Below are 19301 nucleotides of genomic sequence, written 5' to 3'. Positions count from 1 at the left end.
TCATGACATCCTTGTATCCCGCACGTCGGTCCGGCCAAAAGCCTGCAATCAAGTGACTGGGAGGTGCAAGGGAGGCGGTTTGGAGTCGCCTCCAACAAATAAGCTCCACATGTCCACACCGGGAGAACGAAAGTTCTCCCAGAAACTCATGGGACTAGAGGCTTGCAACCTGCCCATGGGTTTTAAAATTTTAAGCAAAACACAGTAATAGAAAAGAGTCTCCTGATTCCGGAGGAAAGCCTGGTACGGTAGCGCCAGGTAGGACGGGGTTGCAGGAGTCATGTAGGCTACCAAAACGGAAAAGGACTAGGATGGCGATCTGTACTTATAACGCACGTACGCTTGCATCGGAAGCGGCCATCGAAGATCTGATGATACAAGCCAAGAAGATCAAGTACGACGTCATCGGACTGACCGAGACGAGACGACGTCACCCTCTCAACGCCGTATATGAAACTGGAGAAGAACTGTTCTTAGGAACATGCGACAGTAGAGGTGTTGGTGGAGTTGGCGTCCTCGTCAACACGAGTATGGCAAAGAACATCGACTCTTTTGAACAACTTACGACCCGAATCGGACGTCTGCGGATGAGAAGATGTGGCCCAATACCAGCTTTGACTATCTTCGTCGTTTACGCTCCAACATCAAGCTACGAAGAAGAAGAAGTCGAAGCTTTCTATATGGACCTGGAGAAGTTCTACCAAGAAGATCATGCCTTCTACAAGGTCATAGTTGGCGATTTCAACGCTAAGGTTGGCCCAAGAAGAACGCCGGAGGAACTTCACATCGGGACCCACGGCCTACAATGGAATGACCAGGGAGAGAGGCTCTCCGAGTTCATCATGACGACTAAGACCATCCATGGGAACTCGCAATTTCAGAAGCCCTCTTCTTTACGCTGGACGTGGGAGTCACCCGGTGGAGGGTACCGTAATGAAATAGACCACATCATCGTCAATAAAAGGTTCTGCCTGACGGACGTCGGTGTTGTACCAAAGTTCTACACGGGATCGGACCATCGCCTCCTCCGAGGAAGATTTTCCTTCACAAGGAGAGCAGAGAAAGCCGCCACGTTCAGAGAGAGAAATCCCAGGACTACCATCAACTGGGATCTCTTCGCTACGCTAGCCGGCTTTTGGGAAGATTCCGCAATGGACAACATCGACGAGGAATATGACCGGCTTGTCGAACACCTTCACGACTGCGCGAAGAAGGCTGAGAGTTTTAAAACCACCAAGAGGCGCCTGTCTCTTGAAACTCTTGAGCTGATACGCCAGCGTGGAGCAGCACGAGCCGCAGGGAACCAAGAACTCACGTCCGAGCTCGCAAGGCTTTGCCGAGAGGCGATAAAGGAAGACCTTAAAGAGAGAAGAGCAGAAGTGCTGGCTGAAGCTGCAGAGGCGGGGAAAAGCATCCGCTATGCCCGTCGAGACTTCGCCAGTCGCAAGACGAGGATGACTGCTCTCCGGAACCCAAAGGGAACAGCCATTGCATCGAGAAGGGGGATGGAGAAAATCATCTACGACTTCTACTCTGATCTCTTCGACAGCCATGTCCACTTGCCTCCTCACCATCTGAGGGAAGATGGACAAGTCATTCCAGAGGTTCTCCCGTCCGAAATACGACATGCTATCATGTCGGTAAGAAATCGTACGGCACCCGGTCCCGACAGAATAAGACCAGAACACCTGAAGAGCCTTCCGCCAGTACTCATCAACACCCTGGCGAGGCTCTTTACACGTTATCTGTCGGAATGCAAGGTTCCTAACCAGTGGAAGACCAGCAAGACCGTGTTGTTGTATAAAAAGGGAGATCCACATGACATCGGCAACTATCGCCCAATCTGCCTACTGTCCGTCATCTACAAGCTCTTTACAAGAGTAATCCTTAATAGGATTGAAAGAGTCTTGGATGAAGGACAGCCATGCGAGCAAGCAGGGTTTCGAAAAGGATTCAGCACGATTGACCACATTCACACTGTTTCGAAACTCATCGAGGTATCACGAGAGTACAAGATGCCGCTCTGTCTCACCTTCATCGACTTAAAGAAGGCTTTCGATTCGGTTGAGACGGAAGCGGTCGTGGAAGCCTTGGACAACCAAGGCGTCCCTACTCAATATATAAAGGTACTTCGAGAGTTGCACAGTAACTTCACGACCGGAATTTCGCCATTCTACAAGAACATCATCATTGACGTGAAGAGGGGGGTCCGACAGGGTGATACAATTTCACCCAAAATATTCACAGCCACCCTCGAGAACGCAATGCGAAAGTTGGAATGGGACGACATGGGAGTGAAGGTTGATGGTCGGCAGCTACACCATTTGCGCTTTGCTGATGACATCGTACTGGTAACACCTAGCATCAGCCAAGCGGAACGAATGCTGACCGAATTTGACGAAACATGTGGATGCATCGGTCTTCAGCTGAATCTACAAAAGACGATGTTCATGCGGAACGGATGGGTCTCGGATGCCCCATTCACGCTCAACGGAACGAACATATCCGAGTGCACCAGCTACGTTTATCTGGGTCGGGAACTGAACATGATGAACGACCTGACCCCCGAGCTGGGCAGGAGGAGACGAGCGGCTTGGGGAGCGTACAAGAGCATCGAGGATGTAGTGAAGAAGACCAGGAACACCCGGCTCCGTGCTCACCTCTTCAACACCACCGTACTTCCTGCTTTGACCTATGCTTCGGAAACCTGGGCATTTCGCAAGCAGGAAGAAAACGCGGTGAGCGTCATTGAAAGCGCAATTGAGAGAGTGATGCTAGGAGTATCCCGTTTCACGCAAGTGAGGGACGGGATTCGAAGTTCTCTCCTACGTCAGCGATCGAAGATTAGAGACGCCGCCGCGTTTGCCAAGGAAAGTAAAATAAGGTGGGCCGGACACGTGATGCGCTTTAATGACAACCGTTGGACCAGAGCCGTGAGCGACTGGGTTCCCCGCGATATTAAGCGCACTACAGGAAGACCGCCGACCCGATGGTCAGATTTCTTCACGAAGTCCTTGAAAGAAAAATATGATGCTCTTCGTGTCCCACGCGAAAGGAGGAACCACTGGGCTACTCTGGCACGCGATCGGGACAAATGGAAGAATTACTGGCGCCCGCTCGACCAGTTCGAAGATCAACGGGAGTCAAGGTGATCAAGGTGATCAAGGTGATGAAATAATTACATACATTATAAAGTAAACAATACAATAGAAAAATAAATAACAACAACATAAAACAATAAATAGTATTGAATAATTGCAAAAAACAAAACATTACACTTATTTTCGGGCGCAGGACAGTATAGAAGCTCCAACATTTTGTTTTGAAAATGTATAACGTGTTGACAACGTAATAATGAGGCTTCATAGGTTAGACATCCCATGGGATCAAATTTTTGCAAAGGAGTTATAAACTTAAAATCACTGTCACTGCTCGAGTGCTTTGCCAGATATCAGAACAGGCTTTATGATGTCCTGTGGGAACTTTGCTATGATGATTTCGCAGAATATGGAGTCACAGGTACTCCGCACATAATATCCTGGTGATATCATTTGGTTGACCAAAACTTGAATTTGATCGAAAACAGATGCACAGCTATCTGCTGAGTTGTTTGCTGGTCTCATATTGACCATTTTTTGGACTATTTGAGACCTATTTGTGGTTGTATTGCAGCATGCTTCCTGCAATGTTTTTATGATCCAGTCGTAGTTTTCTGGAATCAGTTTTATACCTTTTATGGCAATCTGAGCTCTTCCTCTCAAGCTTTCCTTGAGTAGTAGTATTTTTTCTATGACATCTAGCTCTTTGCTTTTGTGAACTAATGTCTCGAAAATCGCTCAGTATTCGGCGAAATCTTCAGCATCTCCGTAAAATTTCGGTAGGGATGCCTGAGGAGGTTTTATCGATCGATAACGGAACTGTTCTGTTTGATTCTGTACCGAGTCGATTGAATTTGGCAACCCTGATTATGAAATGCTCGGTTCACTCTCATTATGGTTGTTATTTTGTTCTCCATAATCATTTTGTGTGTTTTGGGTTTCTACCTCATCTGAATTTTGGTTTTCACCCCTTGTACAACGAGTGGTGTACCCGAGTTTTGCACTCATTCGGTCCAAAATGCAACTGTTTTCGTCGAATCGTGCAGTTAACATGAATATGAGGTTGTTCGCCTCTGCTATAGCTATTTGCAATTGAGATTCATCTTCAATTTGCTCTATTTCGAGAATTACATCTCTCTTGGCTGATTTTTTTTTTACAATTTTTGTACTTGTCCCTTATTTGATTGTGCAGTTTCTCCAGATTTTCTCTGCCTTCTCTAATCTGCCTGATAGCGCTCTTTAAAGGCATCACCCACGAATCTGAGGTGGAACGGATTTCAGGTGGAGTATTTGTATACGGGATAGTAGATTATGGAGAGGTGGGCGATTCCGTCCATTTCTTCCTAACTGCCGCAAAAACGGCCCGGAAGATGCGGCTTCGGGCGTTCTGGCACATTATTTTCTACAAGGAGTTTGACTGGAGCGCGCCAGCCTTGTGAATGCGCCGCATCTTCCAATTCAGAGGCCGGCTTTGCAATAATTCAGAGAAAGATGAACGGAACCACCAACGGATAAGGTGTCTTTAAACAATACGGGCTAAATTGCTTGGCATTGATCAATTCTTTTGAAGTGCGCCAACGCTTTCGAATTCGATGCGGAATTGAAGAAGTTTCTCAACATGTACGAAATGGTTGTTGGGTCCAAAATGGCTGTTGGCTCCAACAATCCATCTGTCAACTGCGTAGACATAATGTTTGCCTCTAATCATTAAGCTACACGTTCTCACAATCATTGATGAACGTTTACAGTCAAGTCAAAATGACGTGAAGCACGGTGCAGTTTTGGAGCGTAGCGGTTAAGATTGAAGGGGAACCCATGCTAGCAATTTTCATCGCTACAGTTGGCAGTGGTCCCACCTTCAAGCGCTGCCGCTTGCGCAACTGCACCATGCTTCATTTCGTTTTGACTCTAATATACGTGGCCTAACACTCACTCCCGCATAAGTGGGGAATGGAGAACCTAGATCCTCAACATGTTTGTGGACTGGGTCTGAAGGCTGCGTCGCAGACATCAAAAACTGTTCTCACAAACTGTTTTTATCACTTTCACTCCATTTCGTAACTCAAAGTAATGAAATAAGTTGACATTTACGTGACAAAGTAAGTTTATATACTCATTTCATACTATGTCGTATATTCATTTTGCGACTGCGAAAAAGCGGGATACACATTAAAACTTAAAGGTAGGATACCACGAATCTGACGTGGTATGGATTTCCCATGGAAAGCTTCTTTACAGGGTTGTAGGCTGCGGAAACCATGTGTTTCCGCTCATCTCATCTTAATAAGGTCTCCTCACCAGTCTATACAAGCTAAACTAATGAATAGAATGTTTAGGTGAACGAAACATGTATATAGAGGCGCGTTCTAGTGCAGATGGTAGGAAGCAGAACGATCCCCGTGTCGTTTCTAACTACGATTACAGAGAGGTACAACCATGTGGTTTTCCGCAATCTACGATCTGGTATAGTGGCTTTCCAGGAGCAATCCATTCCACGTCAGATTCATAGTATGCTGCCTTTAAGCCAACGTCAGTAAGTTGGAAGAGCCCCGTTTTTATTTTCAAGAATCACTGTTCCGGCATCTATCTGGCTGGCTAGCTTTGGTAAGTGAACGCCTCTCCTTCCACATCAACGTGTCCTAGTTAAACACGAAGAATATTGCTCGTAAATTATCCAGAATGCATATCATCACGTAAGTCTCAACTTTCGAGCAAAGAACTGCCATCAAACATAAGTACGTGTAATAAAGAGATTGACGTCACTTCGTGGCACAGTCGAGTAACTAAGCTGCTGCATATATCTAATATGAATTCTTGTAGAATCCTGTTTCTACGTTACACAACACTTGGAACGATCATAATATCCAGATTATCTTAGAATTAAACTCGTGGGTTCTAAGACATTTCTTCCTTACGTAATCAATTCATCCACGCAAGCATTACAAGCAGTAACTTCTATATAGTCTAATTTTTTTCTCACTCTAAGTACTATTATTAGAAAATTGCTTGTTCGGATTAAGATCCGCAATACGCATCGCGCATAGAGCTCTAGCTCCTTCTCTGCACAATAATGTGAACAGTCGTTGAAGGGCCGTCAACTCCAGAGTTCACTGCGATACGTGGGCCATTGCTACAAAAATTCAGATAAATGATACCTATAGTGGTCCTCCAAAAACAGCACGGGTAAATCTTCTTATCGTTGCCTTTCACCGGAAGCTGGGAACAGCTCATTCTCCCCGGATTCAAGATTTGTAATCAGCAACAAGAAAATAGCTACTGTGCGCTGGTGAGGCTGTTAGATGCCGAAGCAGTATGAAGATTTATCTTAGTTTATATCTTAGCATTAATCTTTGTGATAAATCCTATCAAATGTGTACAAGAGCATTAGCGCACAAAAATGGCAAGAGGAGCTGTGAGATAAGAATAATTCCATTCAAAGCAGACTAGTTCGGAATCCAAACAAAAAGGACACGAATAAAGAATACTCATCAGTAGTGCGAAGAACGTACTTGTGATCTGGCAAAAAGAAAACATTCACATAAAAAGACATCAAAGACCCCTACACATTGGAAACGGTTTGCGATTTGACTTCATGAAATTCTGTGACGATAGATAGAAGGTTGCAAGTCTTGGATGGGCCATTTATCCTCAAAGAGATAATATGTATTTCAGCAGATGCCGCACCAGATCACACAAGGCACGTTTTAAAATCGATCATCCGATAACATCGATTTTTTGGGCAGAAGAAGTAAGTCCACCAAATCGTCCAGGTCATAATTAATTGCTTTTAACAAACTTTTTTCCTTGTATAATGTTATTTGGTCTGTCCTTTGCTGAAGCAGTGTGTATACTGACGGGATCATATTTACATATTATTATTCGGTATAACAATATTTCCTTGATTAAACCCGATATTTGTGACGATGCATTGTGCTGCTGATTCATCGTGTATGTATTGTGTCTCCCAAAGTTCAAAAATGTTATATCACAAATCACATTGAATATAATTTATAACATTAACTTCATTTACATATTTTTCTCACATTAACACAGTGTAGGATAACCCGTGCGCGATCCGCCTTCGTTATTGTCCGTGGGCATAGGTGTCGTGGTCTACAAGATGAGGAAGATCACTTGAAATATTGGTTTTCGTTGCGCTCTTCCTTATGTGGAACGTAGTGTTTCGGAATGTCATGCAGCCAACAGGATGCTGCTACTTATCTCCTCCGAGAACAAATGCTCCCTGAATACCCTTCCTGGCTTTTTTCTTTGCCGAACGATTTACAGAGTATCTATAAAAACTTTGTAGTTTAAAATCTGGGGGAGAAAATGACTTGTTGCCTCTATTTCCGAACACTATGTAAAAACGCGTCATGAAAGCGAATCCATTTTTGGCCTTGGCAATTTAGCTTTTTTAGAATATGGTATTTGGAGCAACGTTTCCTATACCAGCTGACGTATTGTTTTTTTAGTTGAATTGAACATCAGGGATTAATCGTTTCGATAAAGGGATAAGCATATGAAGATTTTATGATTGAAGCCTTTCGCCATCTTCATAAAACTGGATAAAAAGACCAAACATTAGTGTTCAATTTATGCAACTTGTTCCCATTCAAGCACCCCATAGGCTTTTCTTAATCGCAGTAGAGCACCGTATTTCGCTCGCAAAGTATAGAAATTGTAGAAAACAGCGCTAGTTTCGTATGAGGAATATGAATTTTGATTAGATTAATCTTGTGGGGATGCTGCACTCAGCATCGCATTCTTCTTTACCTGCATTGAACTGTATAGTTACATACATTCAAAGAAAAGAGTGGAAAATGACACTTTCATATATTTTGTTTAATTATGGGGAATCCCGCAGCATCCACACAAAATTAAATTGCTCTTCGCCACAAACATAAAATAAGACATTTTCACACGTACAGTAACGTACATAAGACTATTTACTACGTATAGGAATCTCATGAATAGGTAGAAAATACCAAGAGGATTACGTATTCGACCCAGTCATTCACACGTGAGATGCAAAGCGTTGTCGAATGTATGTATAGTAAGTTTTTTTAGGACACCATCACCACTACTCATACCTGAGCGTTTCAAACTTCGCTACCACTCATTAAAAGACAATATTGTTAAAGCTCTATCCGCGACAAAAGAAAAGACTTTAAAGTGAACAGAAGGATGGAAACGTCAGCAGTTTGCCGGAGAAAAAAGAAGTTCATAGAATATCTGGGGCGGGGTTAGAGTGCAGTGTAGACGGCTGTACCCACCGCAATGCGTGAAAGAAGGATTGGAGGGGAGGGAGTTAATGTGCGTTTCCGTTCACACAGTCGTTGTTTTGTGAGAGGATTCGTGGAGGCACTAATTCACCACCTCCTCTTCCTCATTCTCGTTGCTCAACCTACATCCTACATCTCTATCTCTTTGCATGCCTTTTCGCTTTCGCTATCTCTCGATAACAAACACCACTCTTCACGTTTTTGCCGGATGCCTCACTAGAGGCATCCGGCAATCTAGTTGAAGTTTGGAATTATCTGACCTCATCCTAGGATCTACTTTCATTCTATCAATATTGCAGCGGATATTTGAATTGAGGATGATTTTTAAACATTTTCAGGAGTTTCTGAGCGAGTTGGCAATGAGTTTTGGCAGAAGGCGTGCTGCCCTCACTTTTCCAATGACAGACGAATTCGAGCAACCTATAATAGGTAAGCATTACCGGAGACTAAGCGCAGTCACTTCATCTCAACCCGACCATTACCCTCCTCACGTTATTACCTTCATCTCATTTCATGTCCCATTTATGTGGGGTCCATATCCACTTGTGCATGTTTTCTTCGCCTACATCCTTGTAAGGGCACAGATGACTAACTTAACTTGGTTTGGAATAGGGAGTTCCTAGAAGTCTAAATTAAACGCGAACTTCTCCTCATGTGACTGGAACGAACAGCAAAAAGAAAAGAGAGTGTTCAGAGTTAACTAGATTGAGGTCTTCTTCTCAACCCCGACTATTACATTTCCCCGCAGACATGATGTGAATTTCGTAAATGTTAGAATTACGAACACTGGGAATAAGTGTACGAGTATCAGTCCTTTTCTAAAAACTCAATGCGATGAATGTGATTTATGCTGCCAAACGCATCAAATATGTAGAATTACCCACTGCACTTTACGCAGATTTCTTAGGAGTTGAGAGAAAAGAGGGAAAACTACTATTCCCAAAAGTAGGGTCATAAATGAAAGAATATCCTACGATCACAACCACACTTCCCGAAAAATCCCACTGGAGAGCACTTCATAAATCAATGATAAATCAATGGGTTTTGAAATATCGCAGACGAGGAATTTGCGAACAATGAAAAAAGTAATTTCCTCTTTAGATTTCACGGATTTCAAGGACGACGTCGCTCTTCTATCGCCGATTCATCAGAACATATTCCGGCCCACAAGTCTGCAACAGGTGTCTGTCTTTTCAGTGGTCAGAAAAACTTCATTGTTTTCGCTGATCGGTGAGGATTCGGTGGGGCTTCGTTGTAATAATCAGCAGAACGCCGTCCATCAAAAGAGCTGGCTTATACCTGCGTCAATCTGTGATACCCAATTTTCGCCGCTCGCCGCTATGCCTACATCTAAGATTCATAGTCGCAAAGTGTATATGAGGTTCTTACCGCGAACATCTATTGACACATATCCTATCTGCAGGGAAAGGAACAATTTGAACAAGGTAGACGATATTTTTCAAATTTCTTTTCCTTTGAACATTTGCATGGATCAGAACAGAACTCAGGAGCTACTCATTTGCCACTTTTGAAAATTGTGAGGATGAAGATTTTTGACGCTCTATTCACATCGTAACTAAATCATATACTCATGTAGGTATATCCTACTCATTGCTCTTACAGCTCGAATATTTCTAAAGAATAAACTCTTATTTATAATGTAGACTAAACCTACATTTGCTTATCTTCTTCGGTAGAATAATTTTTTTGCGAGAGTTTTTTAGATTTTTATGTGATCTGATCGAAACTCCAAAGTATTACTGTTTTGTTTAACACTAGCAAATAGAAACTTTATTCTAGCTTTTATATCGTAGGCATAATATCCAAGAAATGGTCGAATACCGACCAGTTTATAAGAAACCTATCTCTATTCGAAAACTGAGAAGAGACTTCAATAAGTTTAGTCTATTAAAATTTTAAGAAAATCTATCAAACCATCGACTAAGAGTTTGAAATTCGTTCTCTTCTGGAATTACAAAATATTCGCCCAACTGGAAAATATTATGGAAGTTGAAACCCATCGGCAAGGCAAGGCAAAGAAAAAATTGTGGCTATTCTAACTAAACTCTTATTTTTATTGAGAACTGATGGTTCGACATTCTTTCCACTCTTTTAAATAAAAAATATTCGTTCAATTATGAAATCTTACGGATGTTAAAACGTGTCTACGGCGTTGCCCGAAAAATTCGGAATTCCCGATAAGTTTGAAGTCTATTCATCACTATCCTAAATTGATTAACAATGAGGAGCAAAATCCTTGTTTTAATAATGGGTGACACTTATTTGCATAAATCTGTGGCTATTTTAAGCAACCTTTTATTCTTATCAAACGCTTGCTTGTGTTTGCATTCTAAAGAGCTCTCACCATCGAAGGAAAGTGCGTAAATGTTTCCACTTCTGGAGTTTAACCGATCCTTATATCTTTTCTATCCACTAAAGGCGACTACTTTATTCGCTTGAAGTCGACGCACAGAAGAGAGTAAATCTTGTCATCGAATAAAAGTTATAGCCTGAAGAAGAGCAATATCGTTTCCATGAACTCAAAAAATCAGCCCTCCTATGAGTCCGTACTCCAGCTACGGATATTAACATTGCAAAAATATTATCAAATTTGGCAGTAGGAGGATGATGAAACTTAAGCTATCCGTTTTTATACAGTTTTTTCGTTCTTCATTGCTTTGCATCGCTCCAGTAAACAAACTTCTTGAATTCCGCTTTTCAAATGAATTATTAAAGGAGTGATACTCACAGCGGGATATTTTCTTAAATTACTTCCTCATCTCTGAATAGACACTTGTAAGCACTGTTTCCTTTATCTAGCATGAAAGCAGTGACGCTACAACCGAGAAAATTCTTTTCAAAACTCTGAGTAAAATTAAAATCAGGACCAATTGGATAAAAATGTTGTTAAGTTATAAGTTCTTTTATTTTATGGCATGAGCTGGATTTATTCAGGTTGTCGATGAAACACATTTTTCTAAAAATGAGATACGAGCGATCTACAGGGCGTTTAAAGAGACATCTCCTAACGCAGTTATAAACAAAAGTACGTTTTTTTTTTCCTCTATAGTGATCGTGTTTGTGATTGCTAAGACGCCATGTGTTCAAAGTGTTTCGACATTTCATTATTGATTAAGACACAGAAACAAGAGGAAAACTTTTGCCCACTGAATCGAGTTCATTTTCAGGTATTCTGAGAGAAAAATTTGCGGAACTCTTCCCCCACGGCGACATAGAGCACTATTCCGATCTATTGTTCGACACCTTTGACAATGATGGTAATGGAACAATTAACTTTCAGGTATATGGGTTCTTTTAAACTATGTGATTATATTGTATAAATGAATAAGCGTAATAACTAGGTTCCCATTCCATATTCGATTTTACTTCTAGAAGTTTCCACCATCTAGTTTAAAAAGAGTTTGTTGCTCTAAAAAGGTGTCTGCAAAGACATATGTTTAAACCAGAAAAAAATTCGTTTAAGCTATATATTATCCGTCTTTCATACACATTACTCAAGATCTGAGCAAGGTGGTGTTTACGTTTTACCACTGATGATTTCTGTGGTCCAAGCAAACTGACGGAAAGGAAATTCCAAAGAGATGAGTTCTATTGGTTCTAAAATTCTTATCCTGCTTGTAATGGGGTTTAGCGGCGATTGTAAACTCCATTACGAACAGGATAAGAATTTATATATATATATATATATATTAATAATTAATTAATTGATATATATATATATAAATGATAATAAGAAATATGCTCTTTCAGAAATAAATACAATTCACTGATAAAAAGAAGAACGAAAGAGTGAATCAAGTGCAGTTGTTTGTTTAGTTAGTCGAAGTTTTCCAACCTATTCTCGCAAAGATTGAAGAGTAAAGAAAAACTATTCACACTTTCCTCTACAGAAATTCCCTGTTAATTTTTTTCCTAAGTGCAACAAGAACAATTTTTCAAGCGGGCTAGTGCTGTTGTCGAAACATTAAACAAACATACAAATCACGTTTTGGAAAGGTCACTTTGAAGGCGTACGAGATGTCAAATGTTCGGTACATTATTCTTGTAATATTGAGGATAGAGCAATATGTATCGTTGCACAACCTATAATTTTCGAATAAGTTAAAAAGTCAACTTTCATTACTTTTTTGTCATTCTTCATATATGTTTGCATTTTCAATCACTATTCACGTGTGCTCGTTTTAATATCCGCTCCTTTGATGTCCTTAGCCGATTTCCCCGAAAAAAATTACCTATGACATGGTTTAAAGGAAAGTCAAATGTTATATGAATTACTAAGATTGAACTCACAGTTCCACAAAAAAAGTATGACTCAAAATAGCTCGCCCCACCCACTTCTTTGGTGTCATCCGCGTTCAGTGGCTAGTAGCATTGAGTACCGACGTTAAGACAGCTCCTGAGGCGAAACTCACCTCCAGATTTTTCCTTCTCTGTATTTTTATGGCACAAAAACTGACCATAAGGGTAAAAAAACACTTGGAGAAGTGCTCATAAAACAACTGGGTATTTACACACAGCTTGCCTTATCGGAGATGAATTAAAAGCAGTATAGGTGTAGAATAATAGTAGAACCAAGATTGGTGTTTTTGACAGGGAAAGAACAGAGTTTAGAAGGTGAAAGATAGCATATTTTAGAGCCTGAAAAGGCTTTATATATCCTAATTCAAAAACAAATGAAGTGCAGAACAAAGCAATATTAATAAGATGACCCAGTAAATGCTAAACGGGTATGACGAGAGGGACGTCAGAGATAACAATCTCAACCTCAAGAACGACAAAGAAGCTGATGAGATCGAAAAAAATGAAAAAAAAATGAAATGAGCGAACCACAGGAAAACCAGCTTACCTTCAAATTTTCTAATTCTTCAATCTTTCCACGTATTCACCTATGATTTTAGGTTTTATGTGTAGGCTAACGTTCATCAAGTTTGCTCGATCTTCTTTATCAATGTATCAAATACAAATTCACAATTTTTCACGGACCTTCTACGGGTGAGCGTATTTCAGGAGTTCGTGAAAGCCTTATCTGTTCTCTGCCGAGGCACCATAGATGAAAAGATTGATTGGTTATATAAACTATATGATCCCAAGGGCAAAGGTGAAATCACATGGCATAGACTGTTCTACGTGATCACATCCATGGATGACTTGATGGGTAGGAAGTTGAACTCTTCCACTGCTTTGGATTAATAACGACAACGTGAAATTCAGGAAGAAGGGCACGTCCGCTACCCACTCGAGAGCAGCGAGCACAACATGCACATAACATTTTTCAGGTTAGTGCGTAGGTTTTTGCGGCGCACGCCTGGAGGATATGTAACAATCGGGAATTTTTTAGTGTAAATTTCAGAAGAATTAGTATAAAAGGATAAAGTATGAACAGTCTGGTGTTAACCAATCCGCTTTGGATGGGTCACCGCGATCACTTTTATTCGGAATCGTTCGAGGTTTACGAACGTCTAAACAATGACTTATGGGAGCTAGCCGATGAGTCAGCTCAGTGCTTTCATCCTCCCAGACGAATCTGGTACCAATTTGTCGACTCAGTAAGGATGAAGGGCATAGTTGGCACTAGAGTGGTTTCGAACCATCGATCGTGCGGCAACAGCAGAACATCTTACCGACTACGCTACATCGCCAAAGAATTACCATAAACTGAGGGATTCCCTTCTTAAAAAATGAAGAAGAAAATAAAAACGAATATGCAGCAAACTAGCTGATTCTAACTCCGCTTTAAGTTCTCATGCATCGATTAGTCATTTTTTGGTGTGAAATTCAGGAACTATGTAAACTATAAAATAGCAGCTAGGATGCTAAGATGTGCAAGTTAAAAAAAGTGATCTCAAACCACTTCGAAAGGGAAGTAAATTTTTTCCATTCCTCGGCGCAAATATCACTGCTGTGACTTTTGCGCACAACACCTGCAATGTATATGTGCACCATATGATGCACATGTTGAAGCATATATTATGTTCGACTGGATGAAATGAAAGTCACCTTCAGCAAATAAGCTCCATCTGTCTATTCCTAGAGTTCTTCCACAAAATCCACGAAACTAGAAGCCCACAATCTATCCTCGAAAAGTAGACTTTCGAAGCATAGATCTACAAAACTGTATTTTTCCTCACATAATACCCATCCTATACAAACGTAGAACTTTCTACGGAAAACGAACACCTTTGTTCATCCTTCTTAATAGCCCTCCATCTCGAACTGTCATCTTTGATGCATTTTTCTAGACGGTTTAGTGTGCTTGAATGCGCATCTGACAGCTTTTCAAAAGAAAAATAACAAATGTTGATGTGTGACTGTTCAGCAACTGTTCCATCTTGTGTTTGTGAACAAATACTTTCAGCGCTTTTTAATTATTGCTTCATCTTAAAGCTGAAGAAAATTGTGCCTTTTCTCTAAGAATCACCAACGGGGAAATCCTTTGAGCGGATTGAGCGAAGTAGGTGGAACCACGTCATAATATTTCATAATGCTCTCTTCCGACATGTTCTGGCTGTTTATCTTGGGAATTCCGCTTATTTTTCACCCGCAATAGAAATTCTCCCCAATCTCCCCTGCTAGAGGGATTATAACCTATTAGTTGCGAGGCTACGTGGCACGTCCAGTAGTGGCGAAACAGGAGCTGACTTGTGCTACCTTGGAATGCAGGTGTATTCAGGGGACAGAATCCCTGTTTCGTTGTGCCAGAAAAGATTTGTAACAACCTTGTATCCAGCACGTCTTACCGGTCAAAAGCCGCAGTCAAGTGACTGGAAGGTGATCCGAAGGAGGCCGTTTGGAGTCACCATCAACAAATAAGATCCATCTGTCCATTTTGAGAGTCCTCCCACCAATCCCATGCTACTAGATCCCTGAAATCTGCCTATGGATTTTAAAATTAAAGGACGACGTAACAATGACGAAGAGTCTTCTTATGTACTTTGGAGGAACTCCTGATACGGCAGGTGTAGAAGTGGTTGGTCATTGTCGTGGGTTGTACGAGTCATTTAACTTGCCGAAACGAAGGCGGACTAAGTTAACAATGTGTACATGTACGACGCATGAATACATCCCTTCTTCGAAAACGGCCGCCGATCTGATCTGAGCAAACGAGGAAGATTATGAATATAATATAAATATGATTATAAAGATCTGATGATGCGATGACAGAGAGCAAGAGGAAGATTATGTCATCATTTCATCGGACTGATGGAGAGGAGGCGACGACACTTACTGATAGCCTGAGCACAACATCCTCAGTCTAAGGTTTTGCCTGGCAAATGTCGCTGTTTAGCAAAGTCTACGCTACGGAATCAGACCACTGGTTCCTACGAGGAAGATTTTTCTTGACGCGGAAAGGAGAAAAAGCTGCCATGTTCGTGAAGCGAAGTCTCATAACCGTCATCGACTAGGACTTCTTCGCACCACTAGCTGGCTTTTTTAGAGGTACCGTATTGGACAACATCGACGACGATTACTCTCAGTTCGTAGTATATCTTAGCGATTGTACGACGAAAGTAGGAAGTTTCAAACCCATCAGGAGACGCCTGTCCTCGGTAACTATAGAGTTAATGCGCAAGCGTGCAAGTTGTTGCAAGTCGAGTTGCAAGCCACCACGAACTCACGTCCGAGCTCGCCAAGCTTTGCAGCGAAGAGGTTAAAGAAGGCCTCAAAGAGAGAAGACGTGCAGTATTACACGAAGCAGCTGATCTCTTTAACACACACATCCAGTTGCTTCCCTGCCATCAGAGAAAAGATGGACATGTTCTCCCAGAGGTCCTCCAGAAATCCGACATATCATCATACCGCTGAAGAGTCCGATTTCACCCGATCCTGACAAGTCCGAACATCTGAGAAACCTACCGCTAGTCATTATCAAAACACCAGTGAGGTTTTTCAGTCGTTACATGAAAGGTTCCTAAGCAATGAAAGACTTCAAAACCGTGCTGTTGTGTAAGAAGACGGATCCACATGATTACCGACAACTACATCGCAATCTGGGGTGGGTGTGGTGTAGCGGTTAGAGGTTCCGCTTCCTGCACGATCGATCGGAGGTTTGAATTCGCCCTAGTGCTCACCAAGCTCTTCATCTCTCCGGGGTCGATAAATTGGTACCAGACTTGTCTGGGAGGATAAAAACATTGACTAGACACATCGGCTAGTCACCGCAAGTCATTGTATAGGCCAGATACACGTTCCTAAACCTCATACGATTCTAAATTGAAGTGAGCGTGGGGGTGCATCCCAAGCGGATTGATTAACGCCAGGAATTTTATCCTTTTATCCTTTATATTGCAACCTGCCTATTTCTTGTTATCTACAAGTCCTTTGTATTAATAATCCTGCACAGGATTGAAAGAAATAAGAACAATCGTCGTCATTGACCACATACACACAGGTTCAAAACTCAGAAAATACTGCGAATACAAGATGTGCTGCGTCTCACCTCATCGACTTGGAGTAGGGTTTTGATGCAGAGTTCAGATTCAGGAAGCCTTTGACAACCAAGGGTTCCGTACTTGATACATGAAAATACTTCCAGTACTTAAAAATAATATAATACTCGTAAATATCAAAATAAATAATAGAGTTATATAACAAGTTCATGACCACAAATTTCCCATTCTACAGTACAGTGTCACATTTGATGTGAAGAGAGGGGTTCAACAGAGTAACGCAATCTCACTCAAAATATCCAAGCCATTCTCGAGTAAGTAATGTGAGGATTGGAATGAGAGTAGAAGTTTGTGGCCGCGCTTTACACCATCTTCGTTCTTCTGAGGACATCATTTTGATAACATCAAACACCAGTCAGGAACGAATGCTGGTCAAATTTGATGAAACGTGTAGAAAAATCGGTTTCCAGGTGGACTTAAATAAAACGATATTCATGATAAGCGAGCGGATTTCTGATGTGACATTCATGCTCATTGGAACGAAGTCATCCGACTGCTCTAGCCATACAAATCTAGCTCGGAAAATTAATCTGATCACGAGTTGGGTAGAAAGAAACAATCGGCATGGGGACTATACAGAGACATCGGAGATGTAATTGCTCCATCGAAAACTCGGGCTTATCGCAAACAGGAGAAAAATGCGATCGGCGTTATAGGATTTTCAACTGAAAGGCTGATGTTAAGAGTATCTCTTTTTATGCAAATGGAAGAAGGTATTCGAAGTTCGGTCCTACGTCAACGACCAATCACAAACGCCGCTGCATATGCCAAGGAAATTAAAATTAGGTAGACCAAACATGCACTGTCAAAGACAGTCGTTGGAGAGTTGTGAGCGACAGGATACCAGGCGATATCAAACGCACTGCAGGAAGACTGCCGAACCCATGGACTGGCTTCTTTACCAAGTCCTTTGAAAAAAACCACGATCCTCCTCGGGTCACTCGCGAAAAGAGAAGTCACTGGGGAACCCTTGCTCGCGATCAAAACAAAGTATTACTGGCAATCTCTCGAACAAATTGACGAAAGGGAACACGAGCTTCCTTGAAACTAATGCCCTTATCTGCTGGTGAAGCTTTGAGTTTGTAGTTACATTTTGGGAAGACCTCTTCTAAAAAAAATTCTTCAAGCAAAACAACTTTAATTTTATTGAACCATAAAAAGAACAGAATAAGAACATAAAAATGACGGCGGATGATTGAGTAACAATCATTTGCTGTAGTGATCCTTTTTGATTAGGATTTGCGGTAGATAAAGAAAATGACATTTAATGCGCTTTCACAGGCACTGAAATTATACGACAATATCTTAGTTCGTCAATAATTATCTTAATTCCTGATTCAAAGCTCAAACATCATGTATAATAAAGATGAGAAATTCGCCAAGATATACGAAAATCCACACAAGACCAGGAAATATCGGGTGTCAAGTTTTAAAAAAATGTTTCGCTTATCTGCCTAATTTACGACAAGATGGCGGCACCCTCTCCTAATTTCATGTATGTTGCCGAAATTTTCCAGTATATACAACAAAACTGGATAGTTATGAGAACTTATTGAAGTAGTGCAACAGGAGCGAACCAGTTTTTTTTTTTGCGGTGATTTCTTGCGCTACGCAATAAATCGGGCCAGTCCTAGTGATGTCCTGAGTTCTTAGCATAGTAATAGTACAAAAAGGATTTCTACGATGCTGCGATGATAAATCAAAGTTTATGTCTGGAATTCCACACTCTTTGGATCGCAGAAGTTAATATTTATGGACACGAATAATTATCTCGTCTTCTTGCCATATCTAATGAGCACATAGTTCTCATTCATTCAATTTAAACCATTATGTCAACATAAAAGGCATCACCCCACGAATCTGAGGTGGTACGGATTTCAGGCGGAGTATTCATATACGGGATCGTATATTATGGAGAGAAGGGTGGTTCTGTCCATTTCTTCCTAATTGCCGTAAAAAACGGCCCGCAAGATACAACTTCGAGCGTTCCGGCGCGCTACTTTCCACAACGAGTTCGACTGGAGCGCGCCAGCCTTGTGCACGCGCCGCATCTTCCAATTCAGAGGCCGGCTTTGCAATGATTCAGAGAAAGATGAACAGAACCACCTCGGTCTCTATAATCTACTCTGCCGTATACGAATACTCCACCTGAAATCCGTACTACCTCAGATTCGTGGGGTGATGCCTCTAACCATTAAACTACTAATGCTCCAGGAGTCATAAATTCAGTAGTCAACAACATCTTTATATTTGCAGAAATTTGATATCGGCAAACGAGGGCGTATTACTAAAGAAGACTTCTTCACTGTATGCAAGACGGATCAACAAATTATTGAATCTATGTCATCTTTGTATACAATATTTCCAGGATAATTAATACACATAACATATATGCACACTGTATTGTTTTATTTCTAATAATAAGGATTACGATCAAGGCTATTACAACGAAA

General features: G+C 41.4%; 2 protein-coding genes across 3 annotated transcripts; both read left to right on the top strand.

Annotated features, from left to right (window-relative positions):
* Window positions 1-311: 311 nt before the first annotated feature.
* Window positions 312-3152, top strand: RB195_025474 (uncharacterized protein; the record flags this gene model as incomplete). Its single annotated transcript, XM_064213637.1, has 1 exon — window positions 312-3152. One exon carries the CDS (start codon window positions 312-314, stop codon window positions 3150-3152), a length of 2841 nt encoding a protein of 946 aa, XP_064069518.1.
* A 313-nt stretch (window positions 3153-3465) lies between these two features.
* On the top strand, window positions 3466-19221 carry RB195_025473 (uncharacterized protein; the record flags this gene model as incomplete). Of its 2 annotated transcripts, XM_064213635.1 has the most annotated exons (8): window positions 3466-3519; window positions 8719-8809; window positions 9482-9561; window positions 11336-11426; window positions 11569-11681; window positions 13409-13556; window positions 13613-13677; window positions 19105-19221. In XM_064213635.1, 8 exons carry the CDS (start codon window positions 3466-3468, stop codon window positions 19219-19221), a joined length of 759 nt encoding a protein of 252 aa, XP_064069516.1. The 2 variants fall into 2 exon arrangements, with proteins under 2 accessions (XP_064069516.1, XP_064069517.1); XM_064213636.1 differs by lacking the exon at window positions 3466-3519 and having other exon boundaries at window positions 8740-8809.
* Between the last annotated feature and the right edge of the window lie 80 nt (window positions 19222-19301).

The sequence above is a fragment of the Necator americanus genome, chromosome X (assembly GCF_031761385.1).
Source record: "Necator americanus strain Aroian chromosome X, whole genome shotgun sequence".
Lineage (NCBI taxonomy): Eukaryota > Metazoa > Nematoda > Chromadorea > Rhabditida > Ancylostomatidae > Necator > Necator americanus.
The sequence above is the reverse complement of the archived record's forward strand: the minus strand, read 5'-3'. Positions and strand labels throughout refer to the sequence as shown.